Here is a 27428-nt window from a genome sequence, read left to right on the forward strand (position 1 = left end):
TTGAAGGAGATAAGACGTGGTGTCTTAGTTATGGAGAGGCAGAGAGAGATGTTGAATGAAAGGAGGAAATGATCGGTTATTTGAAATTCATCAGCTGAACAGTTAGATGGTGAGGCCAGAGGGACAGATTAAGTCCTGGAGTCTCAATTGTAAAACTTTACTTAGAATCCACACTAAAAACGACAAAAAACCAAAAATGGCATATGTAAAAAAAATTTTTTAAATCTGATTTATAAAACAATGCGCACACCCACCAGCACGCAATTTTCCTTTATAGGTCACAGCTGTACTTGAACGTTTGCGTACCAGGTTCTGCCTCATGTTCTGCCCTCTACACGCCCAGATTCAACCATGAATGATCAATGCAAAGCACCTCATGAATGTTAATGTGTTCTAAAAATGGGTCAGCTGATGTTTTGTTTTTTTCATGGCGTAATGGCAACCACCAAAAAAAGGAAACAAACTGTGAAGAAAATTCACAGGTAGCTTATTAAATGTAAAAATAAGAGGTAAAGGCACACATGTTGTCCACATTAAAATAACTGGTTAAAAAGGTCCTCCATGTTGAAATTCCCCTGAAGCTGTGCGTCCTGAGGCTGTCAGACCAGAAGGAATGAGAGGTTTCCTCCCTGATAATGAAGAATCCCCCCAACCACTGCAAAAACCATTTTAGGAAGCTGACGGGACGCTCCACAGCTGAGTGCTGCATGGTGTGCAGGCGGCGTTACAATGCACATTCTCTGCGCTCTGGGGTTCGGAGAGCAGATTAGGACTCAGCCCCTGCGGGTTGTAGCCACTGTCCGCTATAAGTTATAGCAGAATGCAATGCTCAGAGTCTAAAGCGGCATCTTGGTCAGTCATCATTGACCAGAAAATCTATGATCCTTGAAACCGCGTTCTCTCCTAATTCTCCCATTTGCAAGGTCCTCCAGCAGTGCCAATGCATCCATTGTACAGCTTTATGCACAAGTGTATTTGACTGTGTACAGTAATTAAAGTAATTCCCTCACACCTAGTCATGATTAATCTGTGGTACATGCCACTGTGGTGATCATCGGGGAGAGTAATGTAGTGGAAGAAAACCCTCATTAAAATATAGCCTGGACTTTGATTTCTGATTTAAGTTGGCTTATGGGCATTTCCTTTCATTATTTGAAAGGTCCAAATGTATAGTTATGTGTCACCAGTGTAAGCATAAATAACACTGCGATTTTAAATGCTTATGATAAAGGTGATCTACGATTGCAGTCTGATATGGAGTGAAATTGAACGTCTGAGAGGAATCATCATGCAGTTTGGCTGCAATTAACCACTTTACCATCTGCATCACCAATTTACCCTGTCTTCAAAGTGAGCATACGCCTGGGTCAGATTTGCTTTGAGGACCACATGTTTTCCTGTCAAGCTTTTTTCCATAGATACCAACCTTAGTGTGGAAAGTTATGTACACAAATTTCAGGCCCCATTTTGTGTGTACACAAGCTCCATGAATGAGTCCCCAGGGTACTCCCTTCGATGAGTGTGGGGAAAGTCAGTAAATTGCTGTAATCCAAAGTTTTTCCAGACAGCCTCTGGTGAAAATGTCTGGGAAATGTTAATGTGTGTATATATATATATATATATATATATATATATATATATATATATATATATATATATATATATATATATATATATATATATATATATATATATATATGTTGAGATCCCCCATTAATATTACATTAGGTGAGAGAGAGGAATTGAGTGAGCAGATCAGCTAGTTCACAACACTTTCCACTTCTCACTGTAAATTATCGCGAGGCAGCCTCAACATTGTCTCTTAAGCCATGGTCCAAATAGGGCTGGACGATAATTCAATAACAATATATATTGATCGATAGACGTATATCAGTGATAGAAAAAAAAGGGTCAGTAAAATGTTCAATAGAACAGTCTACCTTCATTTTGCATTATAGCCTATCATGTAGGTTAATACTACAGTCATTAAATCCTCCCAACCAATCAATAGCACAGATCCAAGAATAGACCCCTTGCAACCACGTGACTACGTTACCCAGAACCCCTTGCGTGGCGGCCATATTGGTTGGCACGCCATTTGACGAAATGACGAGTTCTCCAGGTATTTTTCTTCTTTAGATAACGTATCACAAGATCGTTTTAAGAGTAAATTGATGGTTGATGGTATCAGATTGCCAGATCCACACAGCAAAAGCCTGAAGGGACGGAGCGAGTCTGTGAAATGCTGGCCAAGGGTTTCGTACTGCGACACAGCTGCTTTATAAACACGCAGGCCAGTACGGACAAGAGAGCACGAAAGCCCCTGAAACCACTGGATGGCTACAATTATTTTATATCGGGAAAAAGGCTCCAGCAACGCCCGCGACGCCATGATGGATTAAGCGGGTCAGAAAATGGATGGATGGATGTTCAGACATGTTTGTGTAACAGCACAAAGCAGAGAGGAAGACCCGCCCGGTAGGTTAAAAAAACATTGTTCACTACGGATTATTTTGGTGTTTTTGTCTTGTTAAAATTGGTGGGGGTGTCAGCGACATTGCAGCGTAAACACAGAAGTACTAGCGCACGTGAACAGGGGCGTAATAGCAGCTGCTAGCTGCTGTAGCTGCTGCTGCTGCTAGCTGCTACCGCTTCACCGGCCCGTGTAGCGATCGCTACACGGGCCGGAGAGCCGCCGCTGTCTGAAGAGGCACCCGCTGTCTGCTGCTTCAGACAGCGGCGGCTGTAGCGATCGCTACACGGGCCGCAGAAGCGGCCTGTGTAGCGATAGCCACCTCCCCTCCGCCGCTATTTAAGTAGAACAATGACTAGAGCAGAATTAAGTTGTATTTACCGGAGATGAAGTGTAGACTGAAAATTCTCTCGTAATATGATGGCTCCCCCAGTCCATTGGGAGTGTCTGCCTGCGCTCTTTTCATTGAAAATATCCATTTCTTTGTTCGTCCTTCCTCCTTCGGTAAACGACAGAAACGTACATCCAACGATTTGGAATGCCTCTCTGTGCAACCGGGAGCACAACAAGTCGTAGGCATTGTTTAGATTCCTAAAATAAACTAACTAAAAGTATGCTCTAAATCACCCGTTTTGTCATGTAGTAGACGGGCTGTCAGGCTAGCGTGCCCACCAAGATGGAGGCGCGCACCCCGATCACGTGACTGTGACGTCAGATGCAAGGGGTCTATTCTCCGTCATCAAGCTCCGCCCCCTTCAAAGAGTTTGCAGAGCACATGTTCTTTTTTTAAAAACTTGCAGTTTTGGTAAAACGTTAGTTGAATGAAGGGTAAAGTTTGAATTCATTGTTTAGGTCGCTAAGCAACAGCACAAAATGGCCAGGGCTGCACTTAAAATATATGTTTTGAATTGGTTGATAATTATCCATATTGATCAATATGATTTCTATTTTATCAATAAGCTTTTTATCTATATGGTCCAGCCCTTGGTCCAAAACCTATAAGAAGTCAGACATTTTGGACCAAAGCCCCCATTTAGTCTCGTTTACACGTTATATTTGAGCAAACTCCTCTTACAGCTTTGGACTAACAAACTTCAAAATGAGTCAGTTTAGTTTTAAGGCATTGGGGATCAAAAGTCAGTGCTATTGATAGTGAGGTGGCCCTGCCGAAAGTCTGTGGTCGCATTCCGAGCCGGAGGGGCACCTGGATGCGAGGGCCGCCCAACACTGCTTGCTTCTTTTATTATCTTCAGTTTCTTAGTTTAGTTTTCTTGACTCCGGCTTTGTTTTAACCCTGCAATTCAGCAAAAGTACCTGCAAGAATTTACTATAACCTATTATTTACAGAAATGCTTGTGACCAATTAATAATCTAACTGGACCAAAAACAGCTTACACAAATTATTTATTTTAGTGTGGTTATTTATTTAAGACACCAAAAATGTACATCCCTGACTAAAGGAAATCAGGCATTGGCTTCAGGAATGCATGCAAACACGTTACAAAATAACACCTGAGTGAAAAGACCAACGAGGAAGAAAGTTTCATGGTTAACAATGGAGAAGTTGAGGAAAGGGATGAATAAATTACTTTTATATTTATTTTATTACACATGAAAGATGAGCTGAGCTAATACCAGCAACTAGATAAAGCAGGCTGAGATTATGTTTGAATGTTTTATAATATCAAGGCTCTCAGTGCGACAATCAATAAATTATAACTAAGGAGGAAGTTTAAAAAAAGTACTCAAAAGGGATGATCCAGACTGGATTAGAACCAGTGACCTGTAAATGCATTAATGATAAAAGCACCACCCATCACTCAGAAATCCCATCTATATTCAGCTTCAGTATGATTATCTGTGCCTGGAAGCTGGATGTGTCGTGGATGGGTCAAGATCTTAGGACGTCTCCTGTCTACAAAGCTGTAAATCAAGTCTGATCGTGACTTGAAACAGAGCTGTTTAAAAAGGCCTCTCAGAACTCTAGATATCAGCCCTTCAGTGATACGGGTGAGGCGATTCCTGTCGTCAAGATGCTGGTGAGCGTTGTAAAGCTTTGTGCCGTTACCGGATATTTTATTTTGGCAGCTCTGAGTCTCTGTCGAATCCCCAGAGGGATGGCTATTAAACGACAAAACAGGTATGTAGGCATGGTTGTGTATTAAATAAAGTGAGGGTGAAGTAACAATGTTGTAAATTGTAAATATATACGTGTAGCTAAGAAAAAGGTGTTAACATGGTGATTAAACAGGAAGCAATCCAAAGTTAGCTTGTACTTAACAGCTTGTTAAGTACAATCTCTGTTAGCTAAGATCCCTTTCCATTTGAAGTTCCATAGGATAAAGTTGAAGAAAATATGCAATGTAGTTTTGTAGTTTACTCCATGTATTAGATGGAAAATTGAAGAGAATAAAACTATTTCAAAATTGTTGAAAATATCTCAAATTTCCTATTGAGATTACTTCATTAAAAGCTTTACTTAAAATATTATTCAAAAACTGAAAAACAAATGGCTGAAAAAATGATATATTTGCAGTGGCTCTCGCTCACTGGCTGTTTTATTAGTTTACCTTTCTAGTACCAAGTTGAAGTCCCTTTAACAACAGTAGCATCCTCCGACAACATCAGACATTTCTCAAAAACTTTGGTTCATATTGATTCCACCACATCCCAAAGCTGCCACATCGGCTCGAGCTCTGTAGACTGTGGAGGCCACTGGAGTCCAATGAACTATTTTTAATGTTCCAGAAACCGGTTACAGATGATATGAGTTCTGTGACGTGGTGCATTATTTTGCTGTAAGTAGCTGTCAGAAGATGGACATACTGTGTGTTTATAAAGGGATGGACACGGTGAGCAATAATTCTCAGGGAGCCTGTGACAGATAAACAATGCTTGATTAGTACTAAGGAGCCGAACGTTAGCCAAGGAAATATCCCTCATATCATTATACCCCCTGCAACTACCTGAATCATTAATAGTAGGCAGGATGTACCCCTGCCTTCATGTTCTTTCTGGAAAAATGCTACCCTACCAACTCAATGTTGAATGATGAAATCAAGGTTAATCAGATCCGACAACATTTTACCAGTCTATTATTGTCCAGTTTTGAAGTTGCTTGAATTGTAGCCTCAGTTTGCTTTTCTTAGCTGATAAGAACGGCATTTAGGCCCTGTCCACATGAAGACAAATGTGTACATTTTCATAAAGTATTAGATAAAAAAAATACATTCACATGAGAGGATGCAGCATCACTGAAAACACAGTAGAAAGTATGCCGGGCACATTGGTGGCGCTGCAACAGTGCCCACAGAAACATGCAAAAAAAAACCCGGCCTGCGCTGCGTGGACAACTCATGAGGAGCAACTTGGGGTGGGATCAAACAAACATTTGCACATATTTAATGTGAGCTTAATGTGGGCTGGCTGGGAACGCCTAGTTTAGACTGAGCTTATTAGAATTGAAGAGTCGGAGGATGCTACTAACAGTCATAACAAAGCCAATATTTGCCTTAGCATGAAGGCAAAACCCGATGATGCCATGTTGGCTGTTATTTGTGAGTGAGGCGCATGTGGGTCACAGACAGAAGCGAAGCTACAACGCTATTGTTTAAGAAAAGATGAGGCTTGCAGATACACACGGAAAACCAAAAAACTCTGTGAGGTTCCACACTGGAGCCTGGTTCTAACTAACTTGTATATTCTCTACCGAAAAGCTATATTCATGTGGACGCACAGCCTAAATAAAACAACAACAACAACAACAAAAAAAAACAAACAACCTTTGTGGATACACCTTATTTCGTCTCCATATGTGATTGTTGGCTGGTGTAGCCCTTCTGCATCAACGTTCAATGTGTTGTGCATCCAGAAACGTGGTTATTTGAGCAATGGTTCAAATAATGGTTTTACAATTGAACATGTAATAAACATGTTTTGTATAGCCCATAGACTTATCCTAACTTGTTTAAAAGGAAGCATAGTAGGCCCCCTTTAAATTTCTAGCCCTGCAATACATCATCATCATTTGTCTAATGCAGATGGATTTATCACTCAAAGTAGCTCATCTTATTATCCATAATCCATCACTGCTCTGTAGCTTGCATGCTTCTATAGCCTACATAGCTGTAAGTGCTGGATGATGATTGGCTTTTGCGATAAGTTTTGGCTATGATTCGGGCCTGTCTGCATTCTGTCACACTTCCTCTGCCCGTTGTCGTTGAGAGTTATTCACCACACACTCAAGCTTGCCTCTTCCCTGTGCTGCAATCAGCTCATCTCACACACCTTTCTATTGCTCCTCTGAAGCTCACTGCGGACAATCAGATATCGTTAGATTATGAAAGCATTTTGTTTGTAGACGTCCAGCATTCCTTGTCAAGCTTGCCTTCTGATTATGGAGGGTTAAATGGGACAATAATGAATAAACAAATATATCATGAAATATATAAATTTAAATATATCATTAAATAAATAAATGTACCATGAAATAATGAAATGTAAAATGAAACAATAAAAGCTCTTGTGAGCTTTTTAGATATACTTCAGACCAAACTAGGGATGTAAAGGCTGGAGTTGCTCAACCATTGTGGGGTCAAACAAATTGCAACACACTATTGAAGTAATTTCTGCACTTTACAGGACAAATCTTGACCTTGGAAGGAGGTGTCTTGTCTTGCTCAGTGTGAAGCAGCCAATCAGGCGTCAGGGTCTCCCTAACCCGATGGGTGAAGATGACACTTTGATTTCATGATGAGTCTGCTGCGCGATGCCATGAAATAAACAAATAGAGAGTGAAATAATGAAATGTATATTCAAAGGAATGTTTTTAACAAAAATTTAATCTAATTATTCTATCCATCCATCCATCCATCCATCCATCCATCCATCCATCCATCCATCCATCCATCCATCCATCCACTTCCGCTTATCCGGGGTCGAGTTGCGGGGGTAGCAGCTTCAGTAGGGAGGCCCAGACGTCCCTCTCCCCAGCCACTTGAGCCAGCTCCTCCAGGGGAATCCCAAGGCGTTCCCAGGCCAGCAGAGAAACAAAGTCCCTCCAGGGTGTCCTGGGTCTCCCTCTAGGTCTCCTCCCGGTGGGACGTACCCAGAACACCTCACCTGGGAGGCGTACAGAAGACATCCTAACCAGATGCCCGAGCCACCTCAACTGTCTCCTCTCAATGTGGAGGAGCCCTTCCCTGGGCTGCCACCTTATCGTGGTGGAGGTGTTTCAGTGTCCCAATGACCCTAGGAGCTATGCTGTCAGGGGCTTTATGCCCCTAGTAGGGTCACCTAAAGCAGACAGGTCCTAGGTGAGGGACCAGACAAATAGCAGCCCAAAGACCCCTTATGATGAGTACAACAAATGGATGTAGTGTTCCCTCGCCCGGACCTAGATCACCGGGGCCCCACTCTGGAGCCAGGCCTGGAGGTGGGGCATGCTGGTGAGCGCCTGGTGGCCGGGCTTTTACCCATGGAGCCCGGTCAGGCACAGCCCGAAGAGGAAACATGAGTCCCCCTTCTAATGGACTCACCACCTGTCAGAGGGGCCAAGGGGTTGGGTGCATTATGCAATGGGTGACAGTCGAGGGCGGGGACCTTGGCGTTCTGATCCTCAGCTGAAGAAGCTGGCTCTTGGGATGTGGAATGTCACCTCTCTGGTGGGGAAGGAGCCTGAGCTAGTGCGTGAGGTTGAGGTTCCGGTTAGATATAGTCGTCGGACGGATAGTCGACGCACGGCTCTGGTTCTGGAACCAGTCTCCTTGACAGGGGCTCAACATTCTTCCACTCTGGAGTTGCCCCTGGTGAGAGGTGCCAAGCAGGAGTGGGCATACTTGTTGCCCCTCATCTTGGTGCCTGTACGTTGGGGTTTACCCCGGTGAACGAGAGGGTGGCCTCCCCCTGCATACGTGTGGGGGGACGGGTTCTGACTGTTGTTTATGCTTATGCGCCAAACAGCAGTTCAGATTACACACCCTTTTTGGAGTCCTCAGAGGGGGTACTGGAGAGTGCCCCTCCTGGGGACTCCTTTGTTCTTCTGGGGGACTTCAATGACCTGGAGGGGCAGGGTCGGGAAGAATGGCCCACCTGATCTGAACTTAAATGGTGTTCTGTTGTTGCACTTCTGTGCTCATCATGGATTGTCCATAACAAACACCATGTTCAAGCAAAAGGGTGCTCTTGGCACCAGGACACCCAAGGCCGTAGTTCAATGATCGACTTTGTTGTGGTTTCATCTGACCTGCAGGCGCATGTCTTGGACACTCGGGGGAAGAGAGGGGCGGAGCTCTCCACCGACCACTACCTGGTGGTGAGCTGGCTCCGTGGTGGGGGAGGAAGCCGGTCAGACCTGGTAGGACCAAACATATTGTTTGCTGGGAGAGTTTGCTGGGAACATCTGGCAGAGTTCCTCGTGAGACGGAGCTTTAACTCCCACCTCCAGGAGAGCTCTGAACACGTTCCGAGGGAGGCGGGGGACATTGAGTCTGAATGGACCATGTTCCGTGCCTTTTAATGTTGAGGCAGCTAGTCGGAGCCGTGGCCGCAAGGTTGTTGGTGCATGTCGCGGCAGCAACCCTCGAACACACTGGTGGTCACCAGCAGTGAGGGAGGCTGTCAAGCTGAAGAAGGAGTCCTATCAGGCTTTATTGGCCTGTGGGACTCCGGAAGCAGCTGATGTGTACTGCAGTCAAAGCGGCAGGCGGCTCGGCTGGTCACTGAGGCAAAAAACCCAAAAACCCTGAGGCATGGGAAGAGTTCGGAGAGGCCATGGAGAAAGACTTGTGTATGGCTTTGAGGCGTTTCTGGTCCACTATCCGGCGTCTCAGGAGGGGGAAGCAGTGCAGTACTAGCACTGTTTATGGTGGGGGTGGTGTGCTGCTTGTCTCGACTCGGGACGTCGTGTGTCGGTGGGCGGAATACTTCGAAGACCTCCTTCATCCCACCAACACGTCTTCCATTGAGGAAGCACAGCCAACTCCGGGTCAGGTTCCCCCATCTCTGGTGCTGAGGTCACCGAGGTGGTTAAAAAGCTCCTCGGTGGCAAGGCCCCGGGGTTGGATGAGATTCGCACTGAGTACCTTGAGGCTCTGGATGTTGTAGGGCTGTGTTGGTTAACACGACTCTGCAACATTGCGTCGACATCGGGGGCAGTTCCCATGGATTGGCAGACTGGGGTGGTGGTCCCTCTATTTAAAAAGGTTGACCAGTGTAATGTTCTGTTGTGGTTTTGGTTATTTTCAGTTAGTCGACTTTTCTGTTTTAGGATTTATTTCTGTGTTGTGTTGTTTTGTATTGGATTTATCCTTAACCGGTATTAGTCTTTATTTCAGCTAGTGTTTGTCCAGTCTTTGTCTTGCTTTTTACCTTAGGTTTAGTCAGTGTGCTCCGTTTATTATTTCCACCTGTGTTGGTTAATTAGTCCCGCCCTGCTCTTTTGTTCCGTTCATCTATTTAAGCCCGCTTTAGTTTTTGGTTTGTTGTCAGGACGTCTCGTGTTATCCCCATGTCCAAGTTCCCCGGTAAGAGTACTTCTCCTTGTCTGTTTTTGTTTAGCCTGCCTGTCCGTTTGCCCGTTTAACCTTCGGTTCGTCTGCTTTTGGAGTCTGCCTTGTTTTGTTGCCTGAAGCCACTTCTTTTGTCCCCTGAACCTTTTTGTTAATAAACCCCTTTTTCAAGCTACAGCTCTGTGTCCGGCTAACATTTGGGTTCTCCTTATACAATTCATTACATTACGTCCTGACCAACATGAACCCAAAGCCGACACGTTATCTCCTTTCTGGAGGAGCTAAGCTAACTCAGCCCGGTGCACCACTAACCTCCCACTCTCAAAGCTGTTCTTCACTGGACTTACCCTGTCAGTCCGCCTCATCGCCGTTCATCCCGGATCCGAACCTTTTTCTGGAGGTCGACGCCGAGATGATCTGGGAGCTCCGTCCCGACTTATCCCCTGAGTCGGTCCCGTTTCCTCCTCCTGACGCGGAGGCGAATGAATCTTCGCGGGCAGTTCTGTCCCGTCGGGAGGAACCGGCATCCCCGCTAGGCCCGCCGTCTCGCCGCCGAAGGAGGAAGCGCTCGTCTGCCGGCCCCCCATCCAGCAATGGCGGGCAGCCGCCCGATGAGTCAGTCCGGCCTCACCCGGCTGCCGAGTCCCTGGCTCGACCCACTTCCGGTCCAGCAGACAGGAGTTCCTCGCTTCCCGGAGTTGAGAGGCCTACAGCTCCCCCTGCTGGCGTCCGTGACTCGGAGTATCTGACACTGGAGAATAAAATAAGAACTTTTGCCCCCATCATCAAACGTCTCAGGGAGGCTCTACTAATTCATTATTCACAGGAGTTGGAGAAAAAATTAAAGGAGGTTGAGGGACATTACAGGTCAGCCCTCCGGTCATTTTACAGCCGACCAAAGTCTGTCCCCGAGGGTCTGGAAGACGCCTCGGCCCCTGAGTCTGTCCCCGAGGGTCTGGAAGACGCCTCGGCCCCTGAGTCTGTCCCCGAGGGTCTGGAAGACGCCTCGGCCCCTGAGTCTGTCCCCGAGGGTCTGGAAGACGCCTCGGCCCCTGAGTCTGTCCCCGAGGGTCTGGAAGACGCCTCGGCCCCTGAGTCTGTCCCCGAGGGTCTGGAAGACGCCTCGGCCCCTCACTCAGCCCCCGAGGGTCTGGAAGACGCCTCGGCCCCTGACTCAGCCCCCGAGGGTCCGGCGGACGTCTCGGTCCCTGAACCTGTTCCCCAGGGCCAGGACGGGGCTCTGGAGGATCTGCCTCTGCCCAAGTCTCCAGAGGGGATTCTGGAGGACCCGCCTCTGCTCAAGTCTCGTGACGCGTCGACCCAGGAGGGTCCGTCGCAGACGTCTGACGTGGGAACCCAGAGGGGTCCGTCGCAGACGTCCGACGTGGGAACCCAGAGGGGTCCGTCGCAGACGTCCGACGTGGGAACCCAGAGGGGTCCGTCGCAGACGTCCGACGTGGGAACCCAGGGGGGTCCGTCGCTGACGTCCGACGTGGGAACCCAGGGGGGTCCGTCGCTGACGTCCGACGTGGGAACTCAGGGGGGTCCGTCGTTGACGTCCGACGTGGGAACCCAGGGGGGTCCGTCGCAGACATCCGACGTGGGAACCCAGGGGGGTCCGGCGCTGACGTGCGACGTTGGAACCCAGAGTGGTCCATCGCGGACCTGCGACGTTGGAACCCAGGGGGATCCTTCGCTCTTCGGTCATCCAGGACCTCAGAAGGGGATGCAACAACCGGGACCCCCTGGAGACCTAGAGCCTCATGGTGTTCTTTACAAGTCCAGACCCCAGATAGCCCTCATGGACAGTCAGCTCTGGGAGAGACTTTATTGGACGTCTCTTTCTGAGACCCTCCAGGAGGTGATTCTGAGACTCCTGGTGGCTAAGGGTCTGACTTTGGTGCCTGAAGCCTGTAGCCCAGGGTCTCCTGGAACCTGCAGCCCGGGGTCTCCTGAAGCCTGCAGCCCTGTGGCCTCTGTAGTCTGTAGCCCGGTGGCCTCTGTAGTCTGTAGTCCTGTGGCCACCTCAGCAGCCTGTAGCCAGGCTCACACCTCAGCAGCCTGTAGCCAGGCCCCCACTTTAGCAGCCTGTAGCCAGGCCCCCACGTTAGCTGCCTGTAGCCAGGCTCCCACCTTAGCAGCCTGTAGCCAGGCTCCCACCTTAGCAGCCTGTAGCCAGGCTCCCACCTCAGCAGCCTGTAGCCAGGCTCCCACTTTAGCAGCCTGTAGCCAGGCTCCCACCTCAGCAGCCTGTAGCCAGGCTCCCACTTTAGCAGCCTGTAGCCAGGCCCCCACTTTAGCAGCCTGTAGCCAGGCCCCCACGTTAGCTGCCTGTAGCCAGGCTCCCACGTTAGCTGCCTGTAGCCAGGCATTCCCTTCAGTCGCCTGTAGCCAGGCTCCCCTTTCAGTCGCCTGTAGTCAGGCTCCCCCTTCAGTCGCCTGTAGCCAGGCTTCCCCTTCAGTCGCCTGTAGCCAGGCTTCCCCTTCAGTCACCTGTAGCCAGGCTTCCCCTTCAGTCGCCTGTAGCCAGGCTTCCCCTTCAGTCGCCTGTAGCCAGGCTTCCCCTCCAGTCGCCTGTAGCCAGGCTTCCCCTCCAGTCGCCTGTAGCCAGGCTTCCCCTTCAGTCGCCTGTAGCCAGGCTCCTTCGTCGGTCGCCTGTCGCCAGGCTCTTTCCTCCGTCGCCTGTAGTCAGGCTCCTTCGTCTGTCGCCTGTAGTCAGGCTCCTTCGTCTGTCGCCTGTCGCCAGGCTCTTTCCTCCGTCGCCTGTAGTCAGGCTCCTTCGTCTGTCGCCTGTAGTCAGGCTCCTTCGTCTGTCGCCTGTAGTCAGGCTCCTTCGTCTGTCGCCTGTAGTCAGGCTCCCCCTTCGGTCGCCTGTAGTCAGGCTCCTTCGTCTGTCGCCTGTAGTCAGGCTCCTTCGTCTGTCGCCTGTAGTCAGGCTCCTTCGTCTGTCGCCTGTAGTCAGGCTCCTTCGTCTGTCGCCTGTAGTCAGGCTCCTTCGTCGGTCGCCTGTAGTCAGGCTCCCCCTTCGGTCGCCTGTAGTCAGGCTCCCCCTTCGGTCGCCTGTAGCCAGGCTCCTTCGTCCGTCGCCTGTAACCAGGCTCCTTCGTCCGTCGCCTGTAGCCAGGCTCCTTTTTCAGTCGCCTGTAGCCAGGCTCCCGCACCGGGAACCAGTGACCAGGCGCCGCCGCCTGTAGTCGCTAACCAGGCGCCGCCGTCTGTAGCCGCTAACCAGGCGCCGCCGTCTGTAGCCACTAACCAGGCGCCGCCGCCTGTAGCCACTAACCAGGCGCCGCCGCCTGTAGCCACTAACCAGGCGCCGCCGCCTGTAGCCACTAACCAGGCGCCGCCGCCTGTAGCCATTAACACGGCGCCGCCGCCTGTAGCCACTAACCAGGCGCCGCCGCCTGTAGCCACTAACCAGGCGCCGCCGCCTGTAGCCACTAACCAGGCGCCGCCGCCTGCAGTCATTAACACGGCGCCGCCGCCTGTAGCCACTAACACGGCGCCGCCTCCCGTAGTCCCGTAGTCGCCTGTAGCCAGGCTTCCCCTTCAGTCGCCTGTAGCCAGGCTTCCCCTTCAGTCGCCTGTAGCCAGGCTTCCCCTTCAGTCGCCTGTAGCCAGGCTTCCCCTTCAGTCGCCTGTAGCCAGGCTTCCCCTCCAGTCGCCTGTAGCCAGGCTTCCCCTCCAGTCGCCTGTAGCCAGGCTTCCCCTTCAGTCGCCTGTAGCCAGGCTCCTTCGTCGGTCGCCTGTCGCCAGGCTCTTTCCTCCGTCGCCTGTAGTCAGGCTCCTTCGTCTGTCGCCTGTAGTCAGGCTCCTTCGTCTGTCGCCTGTCGCCAGGCTCTTTCCTCCGTCGCCTGTAGTCAGGCTCCTTCGTCTGTCGCCTGTAGTCAGGCTCCTTCGTCTGTCGCCTGTAGTCAGGCTCCTTCGTCTGTCGCCTGTAGTCAGGCTCCTTCGTCTGTCGCCTGTAGTCAGGCTCCCCCTTCGGTCGCCTGTAGTCAGGCTCCTTCGTCTGTCGCCTGTAGTCAGGCTCCTTCGTCTGTCGCCTGTAGTCAGGCTCCTTCGTCTGTCGCCTGTAGTCAGGCTCCTTCGTCTGTCGCCTGTAGTCAGGCTCCTTCGTCGGTCGCCTGTAGTCAGGCTCCCCCTTCGGTCGCCTGTAGTCAGGCTCCCCCTTCGGTCGCCTGTAGCCAGGCTCCTTCGTCCGTCGCCTGTAACCAGGCTCCTTCGTCCGTCGCCTGTAGCCAGGCTCCTTTTTCAGTCGCCTGTAGCCAGGCTCCCGCACCGGGAACCAGTGACCAGGCGCCGCCGCCTGTAGTCGCTAACCAGGCGCCGCCGTCTGTAGCCGCTAACCAGGCGCCGCCGTCTGTAGCCACTAACCAGGCGCCGCCGCCTGTAGCCACTAACCAGGCGCCGCCGCCTGTAGCCACTAACCAGGCGCCGCCGCCTGTAGCCACTAACCAGGCGCCGCCGCCTGTAGCCATTAACACGGCGCCGCCGCCTGTAGCCACTAACCAGGCGCCGCCGCCTGTAGCCACTAACCAGGCGCCGCCGCCTGTAGCCACTAACCAGGCGCCGCCGCCTGCAGTCATTAACACGGCGCCGCCGCCTGTAGCCACTAACACGGCGCCGCCTCCCGTAGTCCCGTAGTCGCCTGTAGCCAGGCTTCCCCTTCAGTCGCCTGTAGCCAGGCTTCCCCTTCAGTCGCCTGTAGCCAGGCTTCCCCTTCAGTCGCCTGTAGCCAGGCTTCCCCTCCAGTCGCCTGTAGCCAGGCTTCCCCTCCAGTCGCCTGTAGCCAGGCTTCCCCTTCAGTCGCCTGTAGCCAGGCTCCTTCGTCGGTCGCCTGTCGCCAGGCTCTTTCCTCCGTCGCCTGTAGTCAGGCTCCTTCGTCTGTCGCCTGTAGTCAGGCTCCTTCGTCTGTCGCCTGTCGCCAGGCTCTTTCCTCCGTCGCCTGTAGTCAGGCTCCTTCGTCTGTCGCCTGTAGTCAGGCTCCTTCGTCTGTCGCCTGTAGTCAGGCTCCTTCGTCTGTCGCCTGTAGTCAGGCTCCTTCGTCTGTCGCCTGTAGTCAGGCTCCTTCGTCTGTCGCCTGTAGTCAGGCTCCTTCGTCTGTCGCCTGTAGTCAGGCTCCTTCGTCGGTCGCCTGTAGTCAGGCTCCCCCTTCGGTCGCCTGTAGTCAGGCTCCCCCTTCGGTGGCCTGTAGCCAGGCTCCTTCGTCCGTCGCCTGTAACCAGGCTCCTTCGTCCGTCGCCTGTAGCCAGGCTCCTTTTTCAGTCGCCTGTAGCCAGGCTCCCGCACCGGGAACCAGTGACCAGGCGCCGCCGCCTGTAGTCGCTAACCAGGCGCCGCCGTCTGTAGCCGCTAACCAGGCGCCGCCGTCTGTAGCCACTAACCAGGCGCCGCCGCCTGTAGCCACTAACCAGGCGCCGCCGCCTGTAGCCACTAACCAGGCGCCGCCGCCTGTAGCCACTAACCAGGCGCCGCCGCCTGTAGCCATTAACACGGCGCCGCCGCCTGTAGCCACTAACCAGGCGCCGCCGCCTGTAGCCACTAACCAGGCGCCGCCGCCTGTAGCCACTAACCAGGCGCCGCCGCCTGCAGTCATTAACACGGCGCCGCCTCCCGTAGTCTTTAGTCTGGCGCCTCTTTCAGCCTGTAGTTCGGCGCCCTCCTCAGCCTATAGTCCGGTGCCTTCCGCATCCTTTAGTTTGACGCCTTCCCTACCCTGTAGTCCGGCGCCGGATTCTGTCTTCTCTCTCTCCAGACCTCGCCGCCGGCCTCCTAGATTCCTGCTCCGCCGCCGGCCTCCTAGATTCTTGCTCCGCCGCCGGTCTCCGAGGTTCCTGCTCCGTAGACGGCCTCCTGGACGTCCGCCGGAGAGCCTAGCATGCCGGGGCCGTCCGCCAGAGAACCTGTCACGCCGGGGTCGTCCGCTAGAGAACCTGTCACGCCGGGGTCGTCCGCTAGAGAACCTGTCACGCCGGGGCAGTCCGCCGGAGAACCTGTCACGTCTGGGCCGTCCACCGGGACGACCGCCGGAGAACCTGTCACGTCTGGGCCGTCCGCCGAGACGACCGCCAGAGAACCTGTCACGTCTGGGCCGTCCGCCGGGACGACCGCCGGAGAACCTGTCACGTCTGGGCCGTCCGCCGGGACGTCCACCGGAGAACCTGTCACGCCGGGGCCGTCCGCCGGAGAGCCTGTCACGCCGGGGGCGGCCGCCGGAGAGCCTCTCACGCAGGGGCCCCCCGCCGGGAAGACCGGCAGACTTCCTGATTCATTGGGGTCGTCCGCCGGGAAGACCGCCGGACTCTGTTGGGGGAACTGTTTTGGAGATTTTCTGTTAGTTTGGATTCGCCCGATGTGGGTTGTTTTCTGTTTTGGACTCTTGTTTTGGTTGTTTTTTTTTTTTTTTTTCTGACCCTCCTGCCTGTAGCCCCCTCCACCCGCCCGGTCAGACTTTTATTTAGTTTCTTTGTAGAGACGTAAGGGCGTCTAGAATCCGCCCTTGAGGGGGGGGGCTCTATAATGTTCTGTTGTGGTTTTGGTTATTTTCAGTTAGTCGACTTTTCTGTTTTAGGATTTATTTCTGTGTTGTGTTGTTTTGTATTGGATTTATCCTTAACCGGTATTAGTCTTTATTTCAGCTAGTGTTTGTCCAGTCTTTGTCTTGCTTTTTACCTTAGGTTTAGTCAGTGTGCTCCGTTTATTATTTCCACCTGTGTTGGTTAATTAGTCCCGCCCTGCTCTTTTGTTCCGTTCATCTATTTAAGCCCGCTTTAGTTTTTGGTTTGTTGTCAGGACGTCTCGTGTTATCCCCATGTCCAAGTTCCCCGGTAAGAGTACTTCTCCTTGTCTGTTTTTGTTTAGCCTGCCTGTCCGTTTGCCCGTTTAACCTTCGGTTCGTCTGCTTTTGGAGTCTGCCTTGTTTTGTTGCCTGAAGCCACTTCTTTTGTCCCCTGAACCTTTTTGTTAATAAACCCCTTTTTCAAGCTACAGCTCTGTGTCCGGCTAACATTTGGGTTCTCCTTATACAATTCATTACAACCAGAGGGTGTGTTCCAACTACAGAGAAATCACACTCTTAAGCCTCCCTGGTAAGGTCTATTCCGGGGTTCAGGAAAGGAGGGTCCTTCGGACAGTCGAATGTCAGATTCAGGAAGAACAGTGTGGTTTTCGTCCTGGTCGTGGAACATTGGATTAGCTCTACACCCTCAGCAGGATCCTGAAGGGTGCATGGGAGTTTGCCCAACCAGTCTACATGTGTTTTGTGTATCTAGAGAAGGCATTCGACCGTGTCCCTCAGGGGATCCTGTGGGGGGTACTCTGGGAGTATGGAGTACCGGGCCCTTTAATGAGGGCTGTTAAGTCTCTTTATAACCGGTGTCAGAGCCTGGTCCGCAATGCCGGCAGTAAGTCAGACTCATTTCCAGTGAGACTTGGACTCCGCCAAGGTTGGCCTTTGTCACCGATTCTGTTCATAACTTTTATGGACAGAATTTCTAGGCGCAAACAAGGTGTTGAAGGGATCTGTTTTGGTGGCCTTAGGATTGCGCCTCTGCTATTCGCGGATAACGTGGTTCTATTGGCCTCATCAGGGCGTGATCTACAGCTCTCAATGGAGTGGTTTGCAGCCGAGTGTGAAGAGGCAGGGATGAGAATCAGTGCCTCCAAATCCGACACTGTGGTTTTGAGCCGGAAAAGGGTAGAGTGCCTTCTCCGGGTTGGGGAGGATGTACTGCCCCTATTGGAGGAGTTTAGGTATCTTGGGGTCTTGATCAGGAATAAGGGGAAGATGGAGCAGGAAATCCACATGTGGATTGGTGCGCTGTCTGCTGTGAAGCAGGCGCAGTACCGGTCCATATGGTAAAGAGAAAGCTGAACCAAAAGGCAAAGCTCTCGATTTACCGGTCGATCTACATTCCAACCCTCATCTGACTAAAGAACAGCTTTTTCCCCAAAGCTGTCTCTTTATTGAACCCGAACCCTCACTGATAGACTCTCCTCTCCCTCCTCACACCTACCTCCATTTTGTTTTTCTATTATTTACAAGACTGTAATGTTCACCTGCACTGTTACTATTGTAACAACTGTTTACATGCATCTTGCACTACTCACCTTGACTGAATATTGATTTGCACTGCTGACTGTTTATTCACAATTGTTTACATATACATTTGCAATACCGTACTTTAACTGTAATATGCAATTACCTTCCACTGCACTTTAATTTAAAAAGCTTCTGTCCAAACTTTATTTATACATTTTATAGTAATAGCTACTTGAATATCATGCTTACAATTCTGCCTATAGTAATAGCCATCTGTACATATATTCATAGTACATGCAAACTCTGTTATAATACCAACAATCATCTGTATATTATGCTATTGTACTTATCTGTAAAACTCTACTCATAGTAATATCCACCTATATATTATATTCGGTACATATCCAGCTGTAAATTTAGTTCACAATACTAGTTATCTATATATACATATCTGTACATATATGTAAAGATATGTATATATAGATAACTAGCCTCCGCTGATTGCTTCGCCTCGGCGGAGGCGAAGCAATCCCCTCAGAGGCCAGCGGCTGCAAAGCAGGACCATCAGTGGCCGGCGGAGCAGAGGCAGGGATTTTGTCGGCCGGCGGAGCAGAGGCAGGGCTTTTGTCGGCCGGCGAAACAGGAACCTCATATGCGGCTGGCACTCTGGCGTGCTCCACACCCAGGCTGGCTTGTGCCATGGCATGTGATGCATCTTCGTGGGCAGGGACGGCCCAGCTGGGGAATAAGTCATCCTTGTCGCCATAAAAGAAGTCCCACAGTTGCGACTCCTCGACATGCTGAGGTCTAACTGCTGTGGGTGTGGTCCACCGAGTCACGGCTAAAGCTCATACACGAGGGGCCAGCTGGGTGTCAAGGAGGTGGCGGCTTCTTCAGTCAGCTTGGCAGCACTGATGTAGGGCGGAGCCACAGGTGGAGCAGTGGTTGTCCTCTTGCGATAGCGGGCTCGGCGTTTTCGCTGAATGGGGCCACGCTTCAATGGAGAGGTGGCCTCTGGCGACAAAGCGACTGGGGCTGCAGTGGTTTCAGCAGTGAGAGCTGTGACGGGATCTCTGACGGGGCTGCGGCGGACATGGCAGTAGCAGCAGTGGCGGGAGCAGCTGCCGAGGCAGACGAGCGTCTGGGAGGAGGCGGTCTGCTGAAGAGCCGGGCAATAGCATCCTGATCAATCCAGTCGAGCTCCTCGAACAGCCCCGAGAGTTTGAACAACGGGAGGAGCTCCGCCTTGCTCTTCAGCAGATTCCGCACCTGAGAGCCACCACACCCATCTGCCTCGAAGCTGGATCAAGCGTGGCAATGATATCCAAATCCGTGATCTCCAGGAGAACGTGCTCTGCTGTGTCACTGTCCGGGAGCAGGACAGGATTCATCTTGCCAGCTCCTGCACGAGAGCTCTGTGTGGGTTTCGGGTTCACTTGGCTGGTTTGTGCTGTCACGTTCTGGTTTGTAGAACCCAAAAACAGCCACAGCTTTGTGTAAAAGGGTTTTATTGACAGAGATGAGTTGAGGATGAGGAAACCAGAGTCTTTCTTACCAGACTGGAGCAGATGAATGATGAAGTCAGGAGTTGGCAGACAAAAGGAAGGTGGAGGACCGAGGGTAAACTTGGCAGGACCAGAGCCCGAAGACAGGATGAGGGCAGAGAATAATCAGAGGGAGAATGACCACAAACCAGCAATGATGAGCTGACAGAGGAGTCCTTAAGTATACTGCTTGACAGATGGAATGAGTCCCGGTTGATTGGTGACGGCAGGTGGAGATGATCAGAGGTAAGTAGAACCAGGGTGTATGGGAGGAGGGAGGTGCAAAAAATGTCCATGGTGCAGCAGGCAAAGCTGCACCATGACACCAGTGTTTTCTCTGTGCTACATGAGAGCCATAGGTTAGGATCATCGCCTCAGTAGGTTACTGATCCCAACAGGGTCAAAGACAATCTGCCCCTCATTCAATTTCCTCCTTAGATGAGGGAGTCCAGGTGGACCCACCTCATGTCTGGGTTTCAGATTTTACAGATGAGGGAGTCCAGGTGGGGTTGCCTTGTATACCTGAGGTCCATCAAGTTTCCCCAAAGTTTACTTTGTCGATGCTGATCCCCAAGGTTCTTGAGTCTCCACTGCAGCCAGCCAGCTAGCCTCTGTCTCTGCCAGCCACCAAGAATCCTCTGGGTCTCCAAGACGTCTCCTAGTTCTCTTCTGCTTCCTGGCAGCATCTCACTTCCATTGTCCTCATGGTAGCAGGGTGTAGCTGGTTCCACCGCTTCCTCCTTGTGGATGGCCTCTTGTATCTGGAGACTCGCTCTCCTTTTCTACTTTTCTCAGAAGGGACCAAAACCTGTTTATTGCATCAAGTGGGGGTTCCTTCCCACTTTTTGCGCTTGGAGGCTCTGACACAGCACATATGGTTTTGACCACTGGCCCTATACCTCTTCTCCACAGCACACTCTTCTCTGTTTCTCCTAAATAATGAGTCTCAGCATTAAAACGTTTTGTATTGAAGCAATCATCCTTTTAAAACATATTAAACTGTGGTGGGTAGTTTTGAGAGATGCCTGAATAAACCAAGTTGAAAAATAATTTGTGGGTACTCGGTGTCACGCTTCTAATGTGTGTTGCCCTTTAGTGCATCAAAAAGGAAAATTACTTTGAATAAATAATCTTCAAATATGAGTTGAAGAGTGAGTCAAGGAAGAAATGGGACTCCTGGTCCCCCCATCCAATGGCCCCATCATGAATTTTCAGAATTTTCTTCTTACATATTATTTATTTAAACACTATTGTGTCTGTATATAAATACAATTATTTTGTGAAATTAAAGCTGCTCATTTCCAGCCTGGCCTCAGTTGCGATAATATTTATGGACAAGCAAAACTCTTATTTACCTGAGTGCCTAAGAACCGGTCATCAGGAAGGTAAAACTCCGCTAGATGAAAATCCCCTACAGGTTGGATTAGTCCTAAAATGTTTTGCTGTGAGAGACTGTGATGGTAGGGCACTCTGAATATTAATGGAATCACTCAATTAACAAAATTACAGTACCGTCCTCAGTAATTTGATTTTTAATCCTCATCAGAGGTCATTTGTTGTAGCATGAACTCTAGCAGGATGCAAAACAGGACTGCTGCTCCATGAACCACCTCATCCATCACTGTCAAGGTTAATGAAAATTGCTGGAAAATAGTACTAACAATTAGTTAACTCTTATTTTTCTGCAAAGTATGTGTAATATGTTATAGTGTATAAACTATACAAGGATACAGTTTTGTTCAAATTAAAACACTGATACCATTTAATGTATACAGTTTTAATAACTTAAATCTTAATACTGATAACAGCACAAAACATTAGGGTCCAATATAGGTCCAGGATGATGCTCTGTGTCATATTTTAACCCCCACTAGTTAACACCATTTTCTCTACAAAGTGCTTATTAGTAAAGACTGCACTAATGGCTCACATGCTCAGTGGAGAACAGCAGACTGTTGTAAAATGTTGTATTTATGAAAATCAAATCAAAATACATTTTGTAAGGCAATATCTAACTGTACATTGTGCAGTAGCCATTTTCACTCAAATTTCCACCCTTGTAAAAAGGTTTTCTGTGGTTTGTTTCAGCTTAGTTTTAGCTTCTTGTTTGATGTTTTTTGAATCATTAAAAGCAGTTAGTTAATATGCTGTGTACATGAATGGTAGGCATTCAATACCATGCATTTCACAGTATTTAGCCATTACAGCCTGGGATCACTAAATCCTTTATAGCTGTATTACAATTATTTGAGAGGCGGGGTACACCCTGGACAGGTCGCCAGTCTATCGCAGGGCATGACTTATCTAGTTGAAAAAATCAATAGAATTAATAAAGATCTGTCATGCTATCTTCTCTTGTTTATATTTTTTGGCTGGCCGGCTGTTTCCTCCGAATGTCTTTCTTGGTGTTACCAACTTCAATACATCTGCTTCATGGAGAAACACACATGTTTTATTCAGATGTTATTTTAAACCACAGTCTACACAAAGACTTTTTAAGTTTTGGTGTCTAAAATAAATCAATTATTTTTAAAGGTCCTGGGATCATTTTTATGGAGTCTGATATTGTTGTAACCCATGATTTTGGAAGCCAATGAGTTGTGTTATTGCAATTGCTTGCCACTCCACACGGGGCACTATGATAAAAGCGGCAGCTGCCAGTCACTTCCGGTCAGCTTTGCTTCTCCCAGCTGTGCTAGTGACAAACACAACACAGAACCGTTTCTAACTCGATGACATTCTAACCAAAAATCATCAAAACTGACGGGAAATAGTAAAACTTGTATTATACTAAATCTTTGCGGCCAAAGTGCGAAAGTGACCATAGGAAAAGTAATATTTGCATAAATCTGTCCTTCCAAGTTTGTAGGCAGCTTCTTAATGTGAAACCCCTTTCTCTAAGTTATAATTGTTTTGGGATCTTTAATAAAGAAATTTCCAAATAGCCATATCTAGCACAACCTGTAGTCTTAAAAAGAATTGTTTGAATGTATATTAGGTGACTCAAATGCTAAGCTAGGTTAGTTTATGCCATAGAAATACATTGAGCTTTGTTTGCTGATGGCTGTCTTTGATGTTTTCATTGTACTAATGAACTAATGAACTAATTTGAGTTGTTGTGTAACCAATTTATTTGTTGATGAAAATGAAAACAGCTATTTCACTTACAAATATTAAAAGGTTATGATGCATTTTGATTCCTCTTCTAGAGGTGGCGAGCAACTCTGGTGGGACCTATTCTTTCTTTTCCCTCTGCTGGAGAAATTGATTAGGATCTCTGTTGATTTTCCCCATCATTGGAAAAAGGAACTGAACATTCTGCCTTTCACAAAGAGGATTGTATTAAGAAAAACTGAACTTGGTGCTTTCACAAAAAAAAAAAAAAGCCATCTGGCGCTGGCTGTCTGGAAAAGGCAGGTATATGTAGGCGGAGTCCCAGGTGAATCAACTTGATGGTAATGAACATCAGTTAGTGTAGCAGATTGTGATGAGTGGAGCAAACAGCCAGCCAGTCCAAAAACAAACAAAAGCAAATCTTATGACAAGATCAGACTCCATAGAAAGGATCCCAGGACCTTTAAGATTTAAACATTTATTTGTGTAGAATGTGGGTTAAAATGACATCTGAATAAAGCATGTGAGTTTCTCCATGAAGCAGATGTCTTGAAGTTGTTATCACTAAGAAATTCTTGTCTCTAAGCATTTTCGATTCTTATTTCAATACAATTTTTATCCATAACTTCATTTATGGACTAATTTGCTAATTTGTTTTCTTCGTATGTGTAACTGTCAGAAACAGAAGACCCAGAATTCAAACCAGACAAGCAGTTAACGACTAATGACAGTTTATTTATAGTAAAACTGCAGCTGGTCGCGGGGTAATCGTCAGCGCCTATGGCAGGAACCTCTGGAAGCGGAGACAACAGGTTAGTGACCACACAAGCTTTATGGGACGGATCGGATACTGCAGTATCTATCACTAACCTTCGCAAGATCCAGGGATTTGTGTGGATATGGAGTTCCGGGTCCGGCTGGATGGTCGGCACGCTGACGAACCTCGTTATCATCACAAAAACCCGATGGCAGGCTTTGGCTGGTTCTCGGTGGTCAGAAGACAGGCAGAGGGTCAGAACCGTGATAACTATGACAAGCAGGATGTGCAGAGGGAATTTCCAGAATCTGAAACTCGAGATGAGGTCCAGGGTCAGAGCTGGGTGATCCGAGGTCCAGAGAGAATCCAGAGGGAAATCCAAGGCAGAGTCAGGGCACAGATCCAGGTCTGGTAACAGGCAAGCTTTCCGATCAGACAGGGGTCAGGCAGGCTCAGATAATCAGGAGACAGAACAGGTCAGGCAAACAGGCAGGTAGGTAGTCAGGAAAAGAACGCTGGATTAATCTCACCTATGGCTCAAAATAATCTGCCGCTAGAGTCTTGTCTGAGAACATGTTATATAGTGACAGGACCAGGTGGATCTGATGAGCGTAGATGAGGACGGACGGAGCTTCAACAGGTGTGTTCAAAGATGATCACTCCAGCACTAGTGCCGAGATCATGACAGTATGAGTGCATTTATTTGGTTCTTGTTACATCTGGTGTGAATTTTAAGTTAATTGTAAAAAAATATTTAACCTTAAACAATTTCTTCTGCAAAAAATGTCTGGACAGTGTGGTTTTTCATGAGCATTCATCCCTTTTTACTTTGATACACCTCAATAAAATTCAGTGTGGAAATAGCTAACAGACTCTAAGGCCTAAAATGTTTGTTAAAGAACATCCAGCTAAGGCCAAAATTTTCAGACCCCAGTCTGATTTAGATTTAGAATTAAATTAATTCAACAAAGACATTTGTTACTGAATACAAATGAGACATATATCTATCAAAAGATAAACAGTGTGAAATAGCTTACATCTTTAAAAATAATGGCACGTAAAAAATTATTATTCATGCCCTTCATAAAAATCGACAGAAAAATCTCTACTGACATTACAACAATAAAACTCCTCCAATTGTGGCGATGATAAAAGCCTACTGTGTGTGTAAACATGTGTTAGAACAGGTCAGTCAAAATCAAGAGCTAAATCAAATTGAAAATCTGATGCAAGACATTTTGTTCACCAACTCTCTCCATCCAATCTGACCGAGTTTGAGCTGTTTAGTAAAAAATGCTTGGCAAAAATGTTATTCTCTAGATGTGCAAAGCTGGTAGACACACGCCAAAAGACCTGCAGCTGTAACTGCGGCTAAAAGGGGTTCCACAAAAAGGGCTTTGTCAGGGGGCTTGCATAGCGAATACGCCACACTTTTCAGATTTTTATTTACAAATCGTTTTTGAAAGCAATCTATCATTTATCTTTCTTTTTGCAATTGTGTTGTTTTGTCACATTAAATCCTAATAAAATACTTTGACGTTTGCGGATAAAACGTAACAAGATGTAAACACGTTTCAGCGGTGTGAGTACTTTTGCAGGGAACTGGCTTTATGTGTGCCTGAATGCTTACACACCAATGTGAGCCTGCCTGTGTGCATGTTCTATTAGAACAGCTGTCAACTTTTCTTAAACAGGTCCCTCTTGTAGACTTATACCATGTTTTGAGAGTCCTCGCTTCTGGCAAACGTTCCACTGATCTCAGAAAGCAAAAAACATCTTGGACAAAACAAGGTTGGTTCCCAGGCTGGATTCTGGACGGAGCCGGTACATCTACATTTATTTTACTCTGGCACTGTATTGACCGATGGCGCCTCTTGAGGGCGCCAATAGCACTATTCACTGTGGGATAGTTCCGCTTGACTGAGGATGTGTGAATCAGATTTTCAGGAACATTACATCATCAATTTTCAAAAGCCTACACACGCAACAGCACTGCGGCCACACACGGCATCTCAGTGGCAGCAGGTTAGAGGGCAGGGCGGATTGGGCGTGCTTTGCCCGCATTTCTGAACCTCTCGTAAAGTTCTGCTCTTTTCCATTTGGGAAATGGTGAAGATGAGGAGGAGGTGGAGGAGGCTGGTCTGTCAGCTGCAGGATTCCATCACTCGTGGCAACCGTTGTTGAGTTTCCACGGAAACGCCAAGCAATGTTCTCTGCTTCTCTTTTGTCCTCCTTCATCACTCTGCTCTCGCTTCCCCTCACTCCCTCACTCCATCCCGTCTTTGCTGCTGGTCGTCCTCCCCCTTGTGTTGCCACGGCGATGCTCTGAGTCCACCGCAGTGTCGGAGCGCAGAGTTGAGCCGCGAGCTGCTTGACAGAGGTCGACAGGTGATCGCCTCCGTTGGTCGTCGTCTTTGCTCTTCCCCCCTTTTTCAAATTCCTGCAAACCCCTAAGCTCGTCTTTGCTGGGGCAGAAGGCGTCGATGTGGATTGGGCGAGCTCGTCAAGTGACATCACAGGAAGTTGGACGAAGTTGGGAAAAACTCTAGTATTCTCTGCCTCGATCTGCGTTGATGTTTTCTCCACTCCGCCGCTCTGAGACACCTTCACAGAGACCGAACTCTGCTCCGTGAACACTTCTGCAAAACAGTCTGAGATGAGCGAGGAGGCGGAGGAGGCGCAGCTCCCTCGGGGGGTGATGGAAACCGAGGACGAGCAACAGGAGGGTGGACTTCTGCAGGAGTTGGCAGGGGGGGACGAGGAGCAGGAAGATCAGGGGCGACCTGTCGAGGGGCAGGAAGATCAGGGGCGACCTGTCGAGGGGCAGGAAGATCAGGGGCGACCTGTCGAGGGGCAGGAAGATCAGGGGCGACCTGTCGAGGGGCAGCAAGAGCGGGAGGAGGTGCAGGAGGGAGAAGAGTTGCAGCAGGAGGGGGATGAAGAGCAGGGTGAGGAGATGTCCCTCACAGAGGAAGGGCCGAGGGATCAGGAGCAGATGCAGGAGGTGCAGCCAAGCGAGGTAAGGCTGCAGGTTAAGGAGATGCAGCAGGCTGAGGAGGAGGAGGAGCAGCAGCAGCATCTGCAGGAGGAGGAGGAGGTGAAGGGTGAGCAGATGTTACTGACTGAGCAACATCAGTTTGAAGAGCAGCTGCAGGACGAGGAGGGGAAGCAAACTGAGGAGGTGCAAGACTTTGTGGACACTCTGGAGCAGAACCACAACAATCAGGTCCTGATCCGACTGAGAGGAATGTGAGTAAACACGTCTGAGAGGCTGATGATCGCGGTGATGAACCGACCGGTGCTGGTGGTCGGTTGAAGACGGCGAGGTGCAGCCACCAGGACGCCATTAGCGTGGTGGCCTGGTTGCCGTGGTGATGTTGGCGTGAAGCGAGGATGGACGGGAGACGAATGACAGAAAATCAGTGTGGAATGGTGGGCGTGCAGCATCCTCCAAGAGGGAAGAGAGAAAGGAAGAGAGTGTGTGTGTGTGTGTGTGTGTGTGTGTGTGTGTGTGTGTGTGTGTTTCAGCAGAGGTCTGTGTGGCAGATTTCTTTTCTCTCACAGTCGTGGATTCCTAACGTCGCAGCTTGGGAACACACATCTGCCTTAGTCTGAGGCTACGGCAGCAGATGTCAGAGAGAGAGAGAGAAATAGAGAGGGAAAAGCTCGTCTTTCTTTTTTTTGTTCTACCATTGTTGCCATGGCAACGGCAGAGCGTTGCGATGCAGCAAAGTCTCTGCAAAGATTGACAGATCAGCAGCAAGATGGAAGGGAAAGATATGCAAATGAAGGCAGGACACGAAATACTAAATGTTTGAGTCCTCCTGGTGTTTCAATCCTGGGGATGAAGGGTATCACCAATTTTAATGTCAGCTTGGACTTTGACAAAAGGTGTTGTAGTATGCACTGGGATTTCTGTTTCAACATTTTTTGCGGTTCCGTTATATCCCTTCCTACGTTCGTACATCTCCATAAACCATTGTTTCATACC

The 27428-nt window shown here is 49.2% G+C and overlaps 1 protein-coding gene across 3 annotated transcripts in view; it reads left to right on the forward strand.

The window, feature by feature from the left end:
• The first annotated feature begins 4335 nt into the window (after window positions 1–4335).
• pde1a (phosphodiesterase 1A, calmodulin-dependent) overlaps window positions 4336–27428 on the forward strand; it is a 76237-nt gene continuing 53144 nt past the window's right edge. The window contains exons 1-2 of one of the 3 annotated variants that reach the window (XM_036138887.1): window positions 26041–26208; window positions 26239–26686. In XM_036138887.1, the coding sequence (XP_035994780.1) occupies window positions 26094–26208; window positions 26239–26686 (563 nt within the window). In that variant the 5' untranslated portion in view covers window positions 26041–26093. Of the gene's footprint in view, window positions 4614–26040; window positions 26687–27428 lie in introns of those variants that run through there. The other 2 variants (XM_036138888.1, XM_036138886.1) reach the window with 2 other exon arrangements.

The sequence above is a fragment of the Fundulus heteroclitus genome, chromosome 7 (assembly GCF_011125445.2).
Source record: "Fundulus heteroclitus isolate FHET01 chromosome 7, MU-UCD_Fhet_4.1, whole genome shotgun sequence".
Classification (NCBI taxonomy): Eukaryota; Metazoa; Chordata; class Actinopteri; order Cyprinodontiformes; family Fundulidae; genus Fundulus; species Fundulus heteroclitus.